The 19,420-nt window shown below is 38.8% G+C and overlaps 1 protein-coding gene across 13 annotated transcripts in view; it reads left to right on the top strand.

Annotated features, from left to right (window-relative positions):
• ALK (ALK receptor tyrosine kinase) overlaps positions 1-19,420 on the top strand; it is a 332,192-nt gene that overhangs the window by 162,200 nt on the left and 150,572 nt on the right. For all 13 annotated transcript variants that reach the window (XM_090134723.1, XM_090134727.1, XM_090134725.1 and 10 more), the window contains one exon: positions 9,510-9,705. In XM_090134723.1, the coding sequence (XP_089990849.1) occupies positions 9,510-9,705 (196 nt within the window). The remainder of the gene's footprint in view (positions 1-9,509; positions 9,706-19,420) is intronic.

Genomic DNA, 19,420 nt, shown 5'->3' with positions numbered 1-19,420 from the left:
TGTAACAGCATGGCTTCAGGAAAGGGGTAGCCAACACAAGGAAAGCACCGCGCTAGGGAACACTTAGAGGAGCTGGATGTATTTAGATTCCTAGGACAGTCTACACCCAAGGATGATGTGAAAGTAAACTGAAATTGGTGTCTAACATTTTTAAGAAACCACTGTAGTTGAGGGAGGTTCCTGGAAACCAAAAAAATACCGTGTTCATTTCTAAGAAGGGCAAGATGGGGGACCTATAGGTCAATTTCTTTCTTCCTTGAAAAGAGCATGCAGTATGTCTTCTTGGATTCCATTCCCCAACAGGTGAATATGTCAAATGACTGGCTGGCAGAGTAAGATAGGGGCAGGGGCTGTACATCACGTCGACTTTAGGTCTGGCTTTGGGCACCATCTTCCCCAGCATTCTCACTTAGGAGCTGAGGAGGTCTGAGCAGCAGTGGGACTGTTTGTGTCAGGCTAACTAACAGTGCTCAATGACTTCATGCCCAGTAGTAGCTGGAACTGAGCAGAGTTGACCCCAGGGGTCAGTACTGGGGCTGGTAGTGCTCAGTATCTTCATGTAAGTTGTGTAACTCTGAGCAGATTTGTAAATGGTGCTCTGTTTGGCTGGTGCACTGAACGAGGGAGCTTCGCTCCAGAGAGATCTTGGTAAACTGGAGGACTGGGCTAACAGGAGCTTCATGGAGCCACAGGGAGAAGTGAGAAGCTCTGCCCCTGGGACAAGACCTGCTGGTGCATCATCCTGGGCTGGGAAGCGGTGGTATATGTTATGCTGCTGAATAGGACATGAAGAGAGGACCCAGCCCATCACCAATAGGGTAGGCAGCCCACTAGGCAATGGTGCAAGGAAGGCAACAAACACTGAGTGAAGTTATCATCCAGACCTGCTTGGTGATAAAGCCACAGTTAGATTGCTGTGTCCAGCCTTGGCTCTCATTCCTAGGCCAGAGAAGATATGGAGAAATTGGCCAGGATGCAATGGGGCCTGCAATTGTGCTTATGGGTCCAGAGCACGCTGCCCCATGAAGAGGCTGTGGGGGGCTAATCTTAGGATAGAAAGGAGCAGTTGAGAGGTGAGCTGGTGGCAGCCTACAAGTGTCTAATTATCTCTAAGGATTGTGGGCATGAAGGTACTTATAAGTATGTAGAGGAGAGACTGACAAGGATAGATTAAACTGTATGAGACACTGAAATACACTACCTTGTTGAGATTTATGTTTCTTATATTATCTTTGGACCAAGGTCATGATTCTCTGAGCATCTGAGATGTGACACTTGCTTACTTAATACTGACACTGCGGTAGCCTTTATATGATAAGCTTAATCCTGGCACAGAAGGAAAAGCAAAAAGAACTATACCAACTATGCCCCTTTTCCTGTGTTTTTCTAGTTTTTCAGGCGAATAACTCACAAAATTTGTTCCTTGTTTAATGTTGTCTCTGGTGATACTGAACAGTGAGTTATTGCTGTACCTATTCTGTTCCAGGCATGTTTCTATTCTTGTGCATGAGATTATTGCCAAACTTCTTAATTTTTAAGCTTTTAGCCTCCTGAGTGTAATCAAATAAGCACACTCAGGCAAAGTGGTAACTAGAGGAACAGCATTCAGCTTCCTTTCTCACCTTCCCTTCAGCTACTGTGCATACTGGAAAGTATTGTAAAGACATTCTGCCTGTTTTTATTGACAGAACCAGTGTCATCTTGGCTTTCCCTTTAGGTATGTCTGTCTTGACTCACATTGTGAGTACTGTCATGCTCACAATGATGGAAAATTCTCCCATCTTCTAGTCTCAGAACAGAGATCTCAAAAATAACTTGCTGTTTACTTTTGTCAGCAGTAGATGAGAAGATGCGTGTTGGTTAATCAGCAGTGCAAGGCTGAAATATTTAAATGCTTTTGTCATTCTCTAGAAAATATTTTAATCTCAGCATTGAATTTCAAGTTTTTAATTAACTACTTTCTTCGGTTCAATGCTTTTCAGCTCGGAGCAAACACTGAGTCATTTAAGGAAATGGGATGTAACAGCATCTGGTTCTAGCTCCCATTACAGTAGACAATACCTGGAGCATTTACTTGTTGTTTTCCATTTGAAAAACTAGCCATAAAATTCTTGGTGAGAAAGAACAGACTTCAGATAGAAAGCAATAATATAAGTAGAATGATGGAATTCAGCTTTTTATATGGGCATAAGGTTATCAGAACTTAAACTGATTAATAATAATAACATGGTCTTTTTCTGAGCCTAATGGTTTTCCTCTGGACTCCAGCTCACGTGCTACGTTCTAGGGAAGCAACAGTGAGCATCAAAAGAGCTGCAAGAAGGTCACTGCTTGAGGCTGCTGCCTCTGTGTGTAAGGCTTCAGAGTTACTCTAACAGAATAGGTAGATTAGTAGGGAGTATTCCTGGTACTGGAGTTGTGAGAAAAGGGAAAGACTCCTCTTCTAAAACTTCAAGTTATGTTTCTATAGCACTGCTGTGGCTTCAGAGGATCATAGTAAATATTTGTTATTTGAGGGGCATGGTTTTATATGAGTAAAGTCTTTGAAATTAAGAAATTAAATTTGTCTGGTGCTTTGCTATGAGAACAAAATTGGTCTTTATTTTGCTTTATCGGTTCTTAGCCCTTCCTATTTTTTATTTAGGGAATTAAAAGTACCTGAATAGGAGATGATTTTAAAGACCTTTGACTTGCATGTTTCTTCTCTGAGACCAATTTCCTCCACATCCTGTTTTCAGTTGCTTTTACCAAATGCTGAACTTCTCCTATGAGAGTTCTACTGGAATAGTTAATTTGGAAGTTGATGGTAAATAAGGAATCTGCAGACGAGCTCTGTGGGATGTTTGGTGATACCAGTGGAAATGCTCTTTCCAGTCAGCATCTCCAAAGAACATAAAACTTGATTCATTTATTTTTCTACTGTATAGTCCCTGACAGACGTTGACTGTTAATAGTTTTTACAGCTCTAATTTAATCTGGTAGGGTATTGAACTTGTATGTGAAAGGTAATAAAATCCTTTTAGTACGAAGATGGAGTTTATGTTCAGAATAACACTCTATCAGTTTTGCAAAGGGCTGTTAAATTTCTGCTTTATAACTGTAATCAGATTAAGTTAGTCTCACGTTGTTCTGAGCCCTGCTTTTCCAGAAGATACGTTAAACTTACAAAAGTATATCTCTGGGAAGACATCTCCTTAAACACTTCAATTTGGGTTAACAAATTAAACACTTAACACTTTAATGGGGACACTTTAATTTGTATCAGGTATCAGCATGTCCACAGTGTATTATTAGCTTGGATATGTTAGGAATACTATTTTCAAGTACTATGAACTTGCCACTTCATGAATTCTAATGCATGCCACTTTTGTAATTGATTTTTATGTCCCATTTCCTCATCTGATGTCATTTCTTTAGGATTGTACTTGCATGTCTGGTATACATGGACATCTCACGTAGGAAATCCTAGACCTCGAGTGCCAGCTGGACAGGTGCCTCTGTGTTTGCCCCAGAAGAGCTGGTTACCATTTTTCTGCAGTGAATACTTCCCTGGAAATCCTTATCCTCCTCTGTAACTTCTCAAGCTGCTATCTGTTTGGTCTGCAGCCATCCTTGCTAGACAGCTGGCTTCAGAATAGGCAAATAATATGTTAGATCTAACTGACCTCATTTAGCATCATGGGGTTATTTAGCAAAAGAAACTGAGCTGGCTCTTTGCTGCATTTGCTCTAAAGTTTGTCAAGGAGGGCTTTAGGATAGAAGCAGATAGCAGGCTGCATTCAGAGCTATTTAGGCAATAGCTAGTTTTTGTTAGAGTTTGTGACAGAATGGTAAGTTCACCAATTCCAAGGGCCAATTGATGGCTCTCTCTTTTGAGTAGCTATCTGCTCATCATCTTTGAAACATCTTGCTTCTAAGCCAATGATCCATCCTTCTTCTTTTTGTCATGAACATTAAAATGTTATAAACAAGCTTTCCAAAGATCAACAGCAATTTTTCATGTGAGCTATATTAATTTGTCTTATTATATTCTTTTTATGTCCACTGCAATAAGTTCCCCTGCTTAAGTGTAAATATGTTTTCATCTGTGTTTATCTGAAGCGAGAGCAAACTGCCAGGGACATGATCAAACACAAATGGCAGGATGAGGGAAGCTCGCACTTATGACATCAGCTATTAAAATTTAGGGAAAATATTGTTTGAAGCTGAGTACTGTGGTGAGTTTCTCATACAGTTTGTGAGTGTTTAGGGAGAATGTGGAGTATAAAGTACTTGCAATTTAAACTGACGGTTTCTGAAACATTGCAAAGCCATATCAGCCAGTAAGGTTTATGTCATATAACTCAAATACAGATGTTTGTTGAAAAGGACTGAATGCTGTCCCCACTGCAATATAGTTCTGCATGATCATTATGAATGAGCTCATGACCCAGGAAGTGGTAAGTGGCTGGGTCTGTGGCTGTATATCTAGTTACAGTGTGATTATTTTAACTGCATCTCTTTAATATCAGCACTGCACTGTGCAGCCAGAGTCCAATTTAAAACCTGTAACAGAAGGCTCCTGAAATGACTCATTGGTGGATATCTTTCTGAAAATGAATAGACCATTCAGAGTCCTGATTTTAGCAATTAAAAGGTCCGTGCTGTGCCATATACTGTCAAATACAGTCCCTTCAATGCATCCGTGTTGATTAGTTGGGACGAAGCGGAGAGGGAAGAGCTTGATTTTTGTACTGTGGTTTTCTGTGTTTAGCTCCTCATTCTCATGAGCTCTACAACACGTCACTGACAGTGTGTGCCATGAAGAGACCTTTCAGCTCAGGTTATATCCTCTTGCATCAAAATAGCAGCAGAGGCTTGAAGCTACTGTGATTTTTCTATCTATTCACCAAGTAAGATCCCAGGAGCCTTATTAGAGCTAATAAAGGAAAATAAGTGCAAGGAAATTATAGTTGGAATCTTTCAGTCCTAAGGGTCTAAGCAATAGTGTCAGATAGAGTTTGCCACCTAGATTCTCTCCCACCAGAGGGAAATAGAAAATTAATGAACAGGTGGGCGCATATCTCCTGATTTTACCACATAGCTGGTGTGAAACAGAATATTCTTCTCTCTTTCTGCATGGATGGGGAATTGATTTCTGTATGTTCTTTAATTCTTTTGAAGTAGTGTTTCTAATCTGGTCCTGGCCACGTTGCTGGTATTGATCCCATGGGAGGCTGTCCTGTGAAACAGTGGCAAGCAATGACTGAAGGATTGTGCTTTTGAGGGAAGGAAAGAGTATGAGGATTTGTGTTCAAAATGTATCATTTCTCACTTCAGACACTTCAATTACTCCTTTGTGGGTTTGACACCATTGATTGCAGTAGCATAAGTCCTGTCAGCTGTAATGAAATACGATTTGGGCCTCTATCAGCAATTTGTTGTGCGTGTGTGTATGTAGCTGATTGACTGACAGTTACATTGCTTATGCTTCAGAGACAGCAAATTCGTGAAATTGGGTTTGTCTGAATTGCTGTTTTGAGTCTACTGCTTACGTGGAAAAGAATATGTTTAATGTTAATGTACATTGTTATGTTCCAGGTCTGGTTACTATAGGAACTCACTGCTCTGCTCTGTAACGAGTAAATCTTAAATTGTAGCTTGGGAGGGCGCATCTTCAGATTCTTGTGTGTAACAAAGCTTCTGCGTGTTCTGTTTTCATAGCAGGTCTCTCTCATTTTAAGTATGAAAACACTCTGAATAACAGGACCTGATGCTACTCTGATACTTCTTTCATAAGATTTACAAATTAGGTTAGCAGGAAGAGCAAAAAGAGTTTCACAGCAGACAGTATTGTCACCTGCAAGATGGCTGAACTTTCAAAAGCAAGATCAAAGTTGTATTTATGCTCTCCTTTCATTATTTATGAATAATGAGAACAAAAAGGTAATCTGTTCTGGTTTTAATACTTGCCTCCAGAGGACGTTTCTGACTGAGTACTGTTTGTGTGGCCAACACTGCTGAATAGTTATGTCTTTCAGAATGATTTTCTAGGCATCGCTCCACAGCAGGGTAGTTTGGGGCTATTCCTAACACCCTGTGCATGTATGGCTGGGTAGCTTTCCACTGTGGCAGAATTGTATTCCTTTTAGCAATATAAACCAGGTTAATAAGCCAAAATTGTGCAAGGTGAACCCTGTAAGTATAGCCAAGGCATAGGAGGTTAGCAGCTAAGGTATTTATTGTGGCAGCTAGTCGTGTTTACTACTAGTAAAGTCAAATCCCAGGTCAGGATGGAAAGAGTGTACTTGTTTGTTTACTCACTGCTAAGGAAAAAAAAAAAAAAAAGGAAAAAGGAATGAGAGCTTTCTATTTGTTTCTTTGTTATGTTAAAAAACTTTCTGTTGCAAGACAGTAAGATGAGCAAATGGTTCTTGCACCTGTCACATTATCATCAGCAATTACTGCAGTGCTTAGTGCTTTTCTGCCACCAACAGAAGTCTTTTTGATCCTTGTCATGTCGGGGATTACAGTGTTCTTATGTGGATGATACAATTAAAGCCACAAGATTTAGTGCTCTAATTCTATTTTGTTGGCAATAAAAGGAGAGAAGTATGAAACGTATGGTTGGGTTTCTGTTTTTATTTTACTGACCAGCAAAAATATTGTGTATATAAAACTAACAATGACAGAGTTTGTTTAAACTCCTCAAGCCATTCCTTTAGTAACTGGATTAAAGGCTACTATTTCATATAAAGGAATCTTATTAATAGAAAAGTAGCAAATACATTTCACTTCTTCATTTACAAGCCTTGACATCTGAGAAGGCCGTACCTTATCTATTTCTGCTTGTTTCTTTCAGTACAAATATTTTCTAGTTTTAGATATGTCATTAATGTGATGTAATGTCAAAAAGACTTTTTGACAAGCATGTCAAAAATGCTCTTTATAATAATTGTGTGTGTGGGATGAAATATAGTGGTTGATAAGAGTCTGAATTTCATTTTTAGCCTTTCTGGTATTACTCTGTTGAACCTGAGATGAATTGCCAAATTGGATTTTTTCAAAGTGGGGGACATTTGTGAGCATAAGTACAATTTCCAAGTTCTAAACTGGCATGTGACAGTGAGATTAAAATCTGAGCTCGTGACTCAACTCAGTGGAGAGAAGTGAGACCTGCTGAAGGGTGGTTAATTCAGATCCTTTTAGGATGAGACAAACTGCCATGGGAGCTGAGAATGGCTGGCACACACCAGTGTGAAGGTGAGCATCATGCATTTGTGGCTCCACAGGATTTCTTACGCACTCTGGGTCTCGGCAGAGCTTTAGGCAGTATCTACTCAGCCACATGGAAAATGATTCCTCTGAAAATTCAGCCTTGATATTAAAAAAATAAATAAATAAACTGCTGCTCCTCCAAAATTTATACATACTTAAAAACTGTTTTTGATTATAGCCTTGTTGGGCTTTAATTTCTCTATGAAATTAAAGGGTTTATGAGGTCTGTATGTTTTAAGTACTAAAAAACGTTTTTTTGGTGGACAGTGCAGGAAGCAAAATCCTGTTTTCTGATCATCTAACCAGTCTTGCTGCAATCTGTGGAATTTAACAATTTTCCTTGCTTCAAGTGTTGATCCCTTCCATTTACCTGACTGACCTTTCATTTACCTGACTACACACCTCAATGTGCTTGCTCTGTGGGAAAATTGGTAAATTGGTCAACTATGAAAAGAGAGTAATTTGATTTACCTGAAATGCGCAACAGTGTAATAAAAAATGCATTACTTCTGTCCAACTGGATAAGCCTCAAATGGTACTGAAATTATGGAGAAGATTATTCTGGGAGTTATTGAAAAACACCTAAAAGGCAATGCAATTATTTGTCACAACCAACACGGGTTCGAAAGGGGAAAGTCTTGCTTAACAAACTTAATCTCCTTTTGAGACAAGACTACCAACCTAGTTGACCAAGGTGACCAGTTGTTGTAATCTTTTTGGATTCAGCAAATCTTTCAATACTGTTTCTCACAGTATCCTTCTGGACAAAATGCCCAGCATACAGCTAGGCAAAGGCATAATGCAATGGGTGAGCAGCCGGCTGATGGGTCAGGCCCAAAGGGTTGTAATAAATGGGTTACATGAGGATGGTGTCCAGTCTCTAGTTAGATCATGTGGGGCTAGTTTTCTTCAGTGTTTTCATCAATGACTTGGATAAAGGACTATCCTAAGTCTGTTGACAGTGCTGAACTGGGAGAACCAATTGACTCCCTTAAGCGCAGAAAGGTCTTGCAGAGATCTTGGCAAATCAGAGGGCTGGGTAATCACCAACCACGTGAAGTTTAAGAAGAGCAGTGTTGGGTTTTGTACCTGTGTTGGGGGAACCTTGGATACATGTACAGACTGGGGGACGAGAGCAGCCCCAAGGAAGGAATCTGGGGGTGGTGGACAATGGCAAGTTGAACATGAGCCAGCAGGGACCGACTGCCCCTGGGGGGCACCAGGTCCAGCGCTGCAACCAGGCCAGGGAGGGGCTGTCCTCCATGCTCTGCGCTGTGCGGCCTCACCTCCATCACTGGGTGTGGACTGGGTGTAAGGACATAAAGCTGTTAGAGAGCATCCAAAGGAGGGCCACAAAGATGGGGAAGGGTTGATACAGAGAGGGAGCAGCATGGAGCTGTGCCAGGGGAGGGTCAGCGGGTGAAGGAAAGGCTTTGCCCCAGAGGCGGTGGGCATGGCACAGACTGCCCAGGGCAGTGGGCACAGCCCCAGTGCTGGAGCTCAGAGAGATATATACAGCTAATACATGTAAAATACAAAATTAATACATTAGAAAGAATTGCTGAAGAAATAAAATGTCAGGGTTTTATCCTGACTCTAGTGACTTAAGAATGCTGATCTCTTCTGTTTTAGAAGAGCAAACATAGAGCTTTTAAATGTGTTCTTTATTTGTGTGAGAAGAATAGATACCAAGATCTGGTATAATACTTGACCTTGTCAAATCAGGATACCACTGGACCAAGGCCGTAATGTTTGGCTCTGGACCACATCTGGGAAGTTGCAGAGGAGGGAATAAAGTCCAGGCAATAATAAGTACATAAAAACAAGAATCCAAACATTAACTTCTTTAGTTGCTGGCCTGGACTTAAATCTGGAAGTCTCTGTAGAAAAATTAGGTTGACTGATTTTTCTTTTTGTTGTTTCATGTTTTTCCCTCTAATATTATTTATGGGCTTTTTTTTTTTCTTTATGCCTTTTCTTCTCAGAGTTAAATCCAAATATCATCTTTGTTTTGAACCATGCAATTGTGAATTGAAATGTTGCTTGCCTTTGAAGATCATAAAGGGTTTAACACCCCTTCAAAGGCACACTTTCCAAAGTAGGTGGCAACAATAATATCAGAATGACTGAGAATGCTGAATAAGTTGTGGTATAAAAATTACAAGTACTAATCTGTGCACTGCAATTTTTTTTTTTTTTTTTGGTCATTTTCTTTTTTCCTTAAAGCTTTATTATTGCCTTATCTGTCCTAGGTTATTTCCTGTTCCTTAATGCGTCTGAGAGCCCTGTCATCCTGAGCCCCTGGCTGAGAAGCAGCAGTGACCAATGTGTAGTTCAAGTGGCTGTTTATAAGTTTTTCCAGCAAAGTGGAGAATATATTGTTCGGATCCTTCCTATTGATGAAAGCAGCAGTGAGATTTTGACAGAGCAGAATCCAGAAAAACGTGGGTAAGTCCCATCTTCTCAATTGACTCACAGCGTGATTGAGAAGAGACACACAATTGTGTAGTGATAAAGCCACAAAATGCTCGCTACACATCTATTAAGGAGAGCAGGACACCACAGTGAGTAGATACTGTGTGGGTCTAAGTCACTGTAGAAACTAGAGTTGCTTATTTAATTATGCAAAGCATCAGTAAACTCCTGGATCCACGTAATGAGTCTCTGTTGGCATAATCTTTATTCTCAGTGCTTGCAAGTAATAATTTGATCTGATTTCTTTTTACTTCTCCTCTACCCAAGTGTGCTGTTAGGCCTAGAATATTAGTCTTTCCAATTTTGTGCATCTGTGTGAATTTTAAGTTTTACCTTGCATTTGTTTTTTTTAAATGGCACCTCTTGTCAGTAAAGCAGTTCATAGCTACTGCCAACAGAGGAAAGCTTTTCATCTTTCAAGGGTGCAACTGTTTGAGCATGTTTTATCATCTCTGTGCAATTAAGATCAATTGTTGATGATGTCTTAATTTGTCAGACTTTCCATTTATCCTTTTAGATTTTAGTTAGCTGAACATAGAACATATTTTTAAACACTAGAGTAGTGGAGTAATTTAGAATTGAATTTGGATTTATATGAGGTTAATGTTGTCCCTGTTGTATACAGATTTTTTTGTTGTTGCTATGGAATGTGCTTTAAGAAGCATAATTTTTACTAAGCATCCCAAATGTTTTTTAGTTTTGATGTGATAAATTAGAGAGTTTCGAGTAGCAAATCCTGCTAGCTTGTGCTTGAAACAAGATGTGATTATCTGATTACTGTCTACAGCAAATTCTGTATTTTCCAGTAACAAAAGAAGAATATGCAGTAAAAACCTGACAGAAGATAACCTAAGTCATAGAAACAGTTTGAATAGCAGTAATTTTCATATAACACATGGCCTATAAAAGTGAGGAGGAGAGCTTGTGTGTGGATCTAAATTGTACTTAGTTCCAGCAATATCATCCAAATTGTAAATTACTGTTGACGTCTGGGGAAAGGTAATTAGGGAAACTGCAGCAGCTGTCTTTTTCCTTAGCTCTTTGAAAATGCTGTGCTGTATGTCACAGCTAATAAACGTACTTTGTGCAAAGTTCCTCCTGCATTGGCAGCAGCACTGCTCCTTGGCATTTGCAGGGGTACTGCTGTGTGTAAAGTGCTTTGCTGTGCTGCACGGAGGAACTCTAGCTCACATCTGCGGGCAGGCAGAGCTCACCAGGAGCACAGGCAAGTGCCAAATGTGAGCAGCCCTAAAGGGAAGAGAAAGATCACTTTAACTACGATAACAAATGCATACCTTTGCCATCTGCTGCAGATAATACAGGCTATTCAGCTGTGCATTGCAGATGGCACCAGAGGCTGTCACCACAGCAAAAGGACTGTGCTTTTAAAGACGGTGGTCTTGGTTATAGCTTTGCTGTTGAAAACGTTTAGAGAAGTACAGTTTGTTCCACAGCAGCATTTCCAGGGCATGTAGGGTGGTATTGTTGATTTGCCTATGGCTTTCACCATGCTGTACAGCTGATTCATTGGTACTCTGGTGCTATAAAACTTTGCAAGTGGTGCAACTGGCCATTTCATTTTTTCCTCTCCACTCTTGTCTCTTCACTGCAAGAATAATAGCTCTTCTGCTCAACAAAGCAGAAAGGCTCTGCTACTGTGCTCACATAAAGGTCACATAATGATAGTTAAGTATCTGCCCATCAGACTGCAGCCACAGATTATAGACTAACATTGTTATCATTTGCCCTTAACCTTAATTCTAGAATTGGTAAGTGCTCCTGTGCCCTCTATTTGGAGTGAGAATAGTTGATTATTTCTGTTAAAAAAAAGCATGCAAATCTCACTTCTGTAAAAACGTTTTCTTTAGGTAGGAAGCAAGAACAACTGATCAGAAGTCAATAATAATTCAACAAAGTTCTTAAATAAACTAGTAATCCTATAGCAGGTATTCCTTTTAATATTTTGTGTTGGAAATTGCAAACAAAAAAAAAAATCATATTGTCTTATAATATATTCTTTGACTACTCTATCCCAACTTTTTTAAAGCTCGGAATGGAAGATAGTTGGTTTCCTCAGTGATGATCTTGTGCTATAAATGGAAACAGCTTGGAGTTTTACAGGTGACACTTCTTTGCTTCAGTGCACTTTACGAACTCTTTTGCAAATAAGAGATGGAAAGTATTTGCAGTTCAGGGTAACCTGTATCAGCAGTTGTGACTCTATGCCACTGCTCAAAATCAGGCTTATAGGAGAAAAAGAATGCTTTATTGAAACAAATGCTCTTCAAGAATGCAGTGTATTAATTCCAGAGTGGATTTTCTCATGTCTTGAGCTATTCCAAGTGTCAGTACCTTTTTTCCCTTCTTTTTTTTTTTTCTTCTAAACTCCATAACCTGAATTACATGTATTAATATCTTACAAGGTGTTCACAGTTCACGTACATTCACAAGAGAAAAATGTAGATGCTGTCAGGTAATACTATTTCATTTGGTATGAAAGCAACCAAGCAAAGGTTTTGGTTGGCAGCATGTGAAAGTAATTTTAAGTAAAATATGTGTACAGCCATGAAATTTTATTAGCAACAGTATAGCACCAAATATTTGTTACCAGGATTCAATCATGCTGTGCTTGTGAGCAAAAGACATGTTTTCATTTGGGCAGATACTCAGTATACATTAAGAGTCCAAGGCAGAGCTAGTAATGTTCTGTTTGTTCCTATGGTCTCATTCAGCCTAGAAAAAAAGTAGCCCGGGCCCATGGACTAGAGAAGTAATAATTCCATAGTAAAGCCTAGGCCTTACAGAAATTGTTATTTAGAAGGTGCATAATTGCTTTATTTTCTTACTTGACATATTTCAATGCCTCTGATCTATTCTGCATAGGAAGAAAACTGGGTAATTTAAGACATGTTACATAGCAGTAAGATAGGGCAGATGGAGCAGACACCAGGAACAGTATGCCAGAAGTGATAACTGCAAATGGTTCCTGACTGATGGAATACCAGAGTCTGGCAAGGGGATTCTTGGTTTGTATTATACAGAAACTTTGCCAAATAGAATAATAACTTCTCTGCATAATATTTGTAACAATCATTACCATTCAAAAGATGATTATCTCTGTTTATCAGATCAGCAGAATAATGTAGCTTTTTTATTTTTGTTTTTCTTTAAAGATTAAGAGAAATATATTTTACTCTGAATTTAATCTTACTGGTTTTGGCCAACCTTTGGATGGACCTTTGCTAAGCCATCTGCAGAACTCCATGAGGAGCACTATGAGGAACAACATATTGCTATATTCACTTAGATTTGTTGCATGGTAGAGTTTCTAGCTGATCTGACTTGATATGGGTAGTCTCTTCTGCCTTCCTAAAAGTTCTGTTGTCTTTCACAAGCCACCTGCAGACGATTGAGGCAGAGAATCCATTCAGTGCTATCAATTCTTTCTAATGGCAAAAAAGTTGTTATAATTTCTGCCATGGAGCACAGCACCTTCTGATTTATCCCAAATGCCACTAGATGCAGGTATGCTCTTTTGCTGTTTTCCTGCTCCCACATTCATTTCTTGTTGCTATTTAATGGATTGCATTTTTGTGTTACTGTAGTTGAGGAGACAGAAGGTACGTGTACGTATCATATTGGTTACTTAGGAAAGTAGAGTTAATATAGCAATTTGAATGTTGACCAGGAGCTCCTTGGTGCTTGTCAGGCTGTCGCTGTGGCCACTGATCTCATTTCACCTGTTAATTATTTTTCCCATCTGTTAAATCTGTAATTATGTATCTGTAATTATGAAGTTACTGCGGTTGTAAATGTACTTAATGGAGTGGTGAAAACACAGAAGAAATTTTTTCAACAAGGTCAGAGTTTGTAACACAGGAGTGATTTTATTTATTTTGACCTGTTTATTTCAGATAAGCTAGAGCTGGGCAGGTTACAAAAATAGCATCATGCATTTTAATTATCATTGTTGGTTTACATCTCTACAGTACTCTTAGTGGTAAACTGAAAGAAGCAATCATATTACATACTGTTCATCAAACAGAACTTCTTAATAAGTACATAGCAAATGACGACATAACTTCAATTTGGTCATTCATTACAGAAAATTATTACTAATTCCATAAGCATGTTTTTGCCCCAAATACTAGATCACACATAGATCTTGATACTGTTCCCATGAAGGTAATCTAGGCCTCCCTGAAAAATGGAGAGAGTGAAGATCCTCAGATCAGCTATCTGATTAGGAATACCAGGATGTTACACTTGTTGAAATGTCAACCTTTTGAAGTGGGCTAGATAGTTACATGGGCCTCTCATAGTACAGACCCATGTTGAAGCAGTTCTTAAAGAGCTGCAGCCTGTGGGACACCTACGAGTGTAGGTTCAGGGACAGCATTCTGTGGGAGAGTCCTTGCTCTGGAGCAGGAAAAGGGAGTGACCGGGATAGAATGGCAGAGATGGAGCGTTAGGGACTGAGCATGACCTTCATTCCCCTGCCCCACGTGGAGGGAACAGGTAGAAGGGTGTGGGAGGGAGGAGATAAAAGAGGATGGATGAAGGTTGAAGGTGGTTTTAGTTTGCTTTTAGTTTCTCATTCCTCTAGTCCTTTAGTAATAGGCAATAAATTATACTAATTTCCCTGAGCTGTGTGTTTTGTCCATGACAGTAACTGGTAAATGATCTCCCTGTCCTTATCTCAACTCTTGAGCCCTTTTCTATTGTATTTTCGGTCCTGTTTTTCCTTTGTGGAAGGGGAATGAGAGAGTGGTTCAGGTGCAGTGTAACTGTCCATCAGGGTGAAATCACAGCAGTACTGAACTGTATGTCTTTTGACTTAAGGAGACTTATGGAAGCTGTCTGTGATTTTTGAGCTGAGTAGGATCTCTAGACTAGTCTAGAGCCGTAACCATTTTTAAGATTCATCTGAAGACTTTTTTGTAAATACATGAAGTAAAAGATATCTCTGAAATAAAGCCTGAAACCTGAACATGCACACATGAACAAGGAAGCCACAAAATGCTGTTTGTCCATACGGACAGTACTGTAGTAGGTATATATACATTTCTGCACAGAGAACTTTTCACAAAGAAAAGAGCATCTAGTTTTGAAGGTTACTACAAATCATGATAGACTATTCCCTTTCTGGCATATACAACTTCACTCAGGATTGATTGCATGGATAGATGTCAAGAAAAATAAATGAAGGATTCGCTATCATCTGTCACATTTGACCTTGGATCTTGAAGTCTGAAGGTTATTCCTGTACTAGAGTTGTTCTTTCTCTTGTTCTCTTTTTGTCTTTTTTTTTTCTTCTTCTCCTCATAGTTTCTTTTGCTAGTCTGTCTCACAAATCCATGGGCTTAGCAGAAGTAATTTACTTTCTTGGAACCCTTTAACCTTAGAAGAGCCTTTCTCAAGTTAGTGGCATGATGAATTTGCTTTTTTTCTTTTATTATTATTATTTTCTCCCTGAAAACACTTTACTAACTTATGGAGGGGAAAAAAAAAAGATTGACATTGTTTTGCAGATATCTGTACTAAAACATAAGAAGACCAAAGACCAAAATATTTATGTCTGAGGTACTTCATATAAGTGCTGAAAGTCCTGATTTAGAATTCTCTGAGAGAAAAATGTGTTGTAAATTTTCTGAGACATATTTTGATGCCTAAAATTGAGTTTAAATCATCCAGTCTAAACTACTCATTTGTGAAGTCCAGTTAATACAGAAAATAATCTGGATGTATGGATTCATTAGAACTTAGCTCTTCAACAGTAGTGCCAGGCACCCCTAATTCTCACTTTAGAAGATGGACCTTCAACTATTCTAGACAGAAAATTAGTCCTTAAGCTTCTCTCATGCTGTTATCTACTAGCCAACTGTTGGTCCATTTCATTCTGGCAAATTGAATGCAAAAAAAAATGATTACATTTATGTCACTTCCTTTCCTTTTCCTTTTTCAAAACACACCATACTTGATGACTTCAATGTATTAGTCCTTTTCACAATAATTGCTTGTTTTTGGAAACATGTTTTTCTTCTTTGCCTAATAAAAACTTGATTCTTTCAGTATCTCAACTGTAGGTCTGAAGAAAGCTTTAACTCTGTTGATTGTGGCACCTTGAGGATTTAAATCCTAGTTTATTTTCAATGGATGAGAAGATTCAAATCCAAAGCCCTTCAGAAAATTTAAGGTGAAATGAAACCCTTCAGAGTTTTATGAAACATTAGAAAACTGACCTACAATTGTCTTCAGGTGTGCAAAGATTTTCTCATTCCCCTTGAGCACTAGATTATGTAGATTAAGTTGTCATTTTAGCACTGGAGGTAGGCAAACGTCTCCACATTTCTCCCTTAACTTAGTGATTTTGCTGCTGAGAAACTGCTATGTAATTTCTTGAGGGAAACTTTGTTCTTATTTGTAGATTTTGTGCAGCGTTATTAAGCTTTGAATGTACCTTATTTTTGCATTTCAACTCAAGTACACCAAAGCAGTAACACTTTAAAACTGCTCCAAACAGATTTACAGTATTGTCAATTGAGATTGGACTGTACCAGTTTGCTGTCAGACATATATATGGAAGTAAACTATCATAAAGAATGATATATTAATATTGCCAGAAACTAAATTTGGAATACCGTTCATTTTTGTGGTATATCATATAGTGAAACGACAGTATTATATGACCTCTCATGCCAACCAAAATGAACCAAAGTAAGTTCAAAAATGATTAATTATTTTTTTAGCTGGTCATTACAGTCTCAATAAAGCTGATCAGAAATCAGTTTGGGGCAGTTACAGCACCTGTTAGTGAGCTCACCTGGTTTTTGGAAGGTGCTTCTGGGCTTTGAAGCCCCAGAGATTATTACATCTGATCCCATAGGAAGGACACCAATTTTGGTCATGGTAACAAATCTGGAACATCCTTGAAAGTGGCTGCTTTGGGTGTTTGTTCTTTTGAACCCAAATAAGGTTTAATAAAATTTATTTCATATATGGTTGAAACATCTTCTTCAGGCCAATCTGAGCAACGTGTAATCACTCCATACTATCCAGTATATCCAGCATAAAAATCTGTCTTCATAAACTTTTATGTTGTGTCCTTCAGAATTACTTGCAGGTTCCTCTTTGCTGGTTATCTCAATTTCCAAGTCTTTTTTTTTTCTTTTTTTCTTTTTTACTCTTTTTTCCCTCATTCCTTTAACTTGTTTCCCCTGATTTATAGATCTCCTGTTTTCCTCTCTTCCCAAGGTTTCTACTTCAATTTTTAAAAGCCATTCTGAGCTAATCTTTACAGCCCCATATTGCCACTAGCCCATTTTATACTTCATATCTGTGTAGACAAGCCAGGATGAATTTCAATTTCCTAAAACCTGCACAAACATCAACTGCACACACCACTCAAGCTTCCTTTCCCCAAGCATGCTCATACACGCTTCAGTTTGTCCTGATGTCTCGTCTTCTCCTGTTTTAAGTGTCCCTCCTGCAGTGCAGAATGGTAAGGAATTTCTTGGAATTTACATAGCAGAGGAACCCTGAGTATGCTTTCCTCGCAGTTACAACACTTCCAACACTTAGTTTCTGGAGACTAGGCTCCATGCCTCATTAATATTGCCAGCCTTGTTTCTAGTTATTTTTCTGCTTCCCTCTAGCCAAGTTCTCTGTCATTCTGCTCTTGGCAAACTTTTATAGCCTGCAGCATAATTGCTTTCTCAATCTCCTACTTATTTTTGAACTTAAAAATAAATAAATAAATTTCTAGTTCTATGAAACCTCTTCTGCAGCTGTTCCACCATGCATTCTGGTTTTGTTGCCATGTGCAATTTCCTAGGAGCCTTCCTTGCTAATTCTTAAGAATCTCCTTTTTATCTGAAGCAAATATATCATATTGAGTGCTTTACACATTTTTTCAAGGTGCTGTAAGGAAGGAGAATATAAGAAAGAAGGAGATACTCTTTAGCAGGGTCTGTTTTATTAGAACAAGAAGAAATAGTTTCAAACTAATGAAGGGAAGATTTAGATTGGATATAAGGAAGAATATTTTTACAGTAAGGGTGGTGAGGCACTGCACAGGTTGCCCAGAGAGGTGGTGGATGCCCCGTCCTTGGAGACATCCAAGGTCAGGCTGGATGGGGTTCTGAGCACTGGATCTAGCTGCAGGTGTCCCAGCCCATTGCAGGAGAGTTATACTAGATGACCTTTAAAGGTTGTTTCCAACTCAAACAATTCTATGCCCCCCTTCAAATTCAGAGAACTGGTTAACCAGATGCTTGCAAAATTTAAAATCATAAATTTGATCTGTCAACTAAGAGCAACAGTCATGCGGTTGATTCTATATTATAATCCAGGTTCTCGGGTGATACTCTTAAATTATCTCAGTTCATGACTTGCATGATAAGATTTGAATCCAGTAGGGCAACTTCACTCCCTTGCTTTAAAGAACATCTGCATTGATGCCTAACCAAAAATGTTGCCTGTTATTCTCACGTGCTTGTAAGGCAGATGTTTTCCACTCAATAAGGAAGAGCAAGAACACTGATAAATTTGAACACTAACTTACTTTACTTCTGAATGTTTTACATGGCTTGTTCTGAATGTAATGCCTCTTATTTATTTCCATGGAAACTACAGCAGATACAAAGAGCACAATAACATTATTTGGTAGACCAAATTCTCAGCTACCAAATGCTATTTTTCAACATAGTTGCCACCATTAGCTGTGCATTTTGTGCAATGGACAAGAGTCTGCACGGCATGCTCATCCAAATCTGAGCCAGTTTTGGAGCAGCCCTCATAAAAAGAAAACGTAGGTTTATTCAACAGAAATTGTAGGAGTTCCCCAACTGGAAAAATGAAAAAAAAAATAAAGGCTACAAATAACAGTTTAGTTTCTGATCCTTACTGCAGTGGTGAAGGAGGAAACTTGGGGTTCTTTTCAGTGATCTGGGAACGTGTGTACAAGGCCTTCCTTCTGCGGAATAGAGTGAAGGCTGTTGTATCTGATACCAGTGTGAAACAATTTGCAGAGCTTTTAGTTTAAAATTCATGTACTGTATTTAATGATTATCTTTACGAATGCCTGAATGCATTTCCCAGTCATTTTTTCCTATCAAGTAGTTACTTTTGTTTTCTCATTTCTCTGGTGTAGTTCTGTTACAGTACAAATAATATTTCTCTAATAAAGTGCTGAGGGCTCCGTCGTACCAGCAGTAGCAAACTGTTAGTGTCAGTGATTAGCATGGCAAAAAAAATGGTTTGGGTTCGACATCAACACCAAAGGCACTGTTTTCAGAGAAGACTGTCAGATGCTTTGCACACTTCTATATTAGAGCAGACTTCTTGTGTTCTCTACTATGGCAGAACGTTTTTCCACAAACTGTGCTGTGTAACATTTGTTCTTAAAATGAATCAACAGAGCAAAGTTGGAATTACTTGTCTCCTCACTACCTTTTTGCAGGAATTGTATTCATCTCATTTTCTTTTTTTGAGCATTGAGTTCTCTGAGTCACTGAGTACAGTTGCCAGCTCTTTGTAAAAGTCAGCCAATAACCTCATGACATTTGTTGTCTCCTATATCAGGTTGACTAAATATGATTTTCAACTGGAAATAGCAGCAGTGAAGTTTGTTTACTGAATATAATTGGAGCCTTTTCTGATCATCCCTTGCTTGGTGTGCCATTCGTGC

The sequence above is a fragment of the Phasianus colchicus genome, chromosome 2 (assembly GCF_987193195.1).
Source record: "Phasianus colchicus chromosome 2, bPhaCol1.hap1.1, whole genome shotgun sequence".
Classification (NCBI taxonomy): Eukaryota; Metazoa; Chordata; class Aves; order Galliformes; family Phasianidae; genus Phasianus; species Phasianus colchicus.
This window is presented reverse-complemented; position numbering and strand designations above follow the sequence as displayed.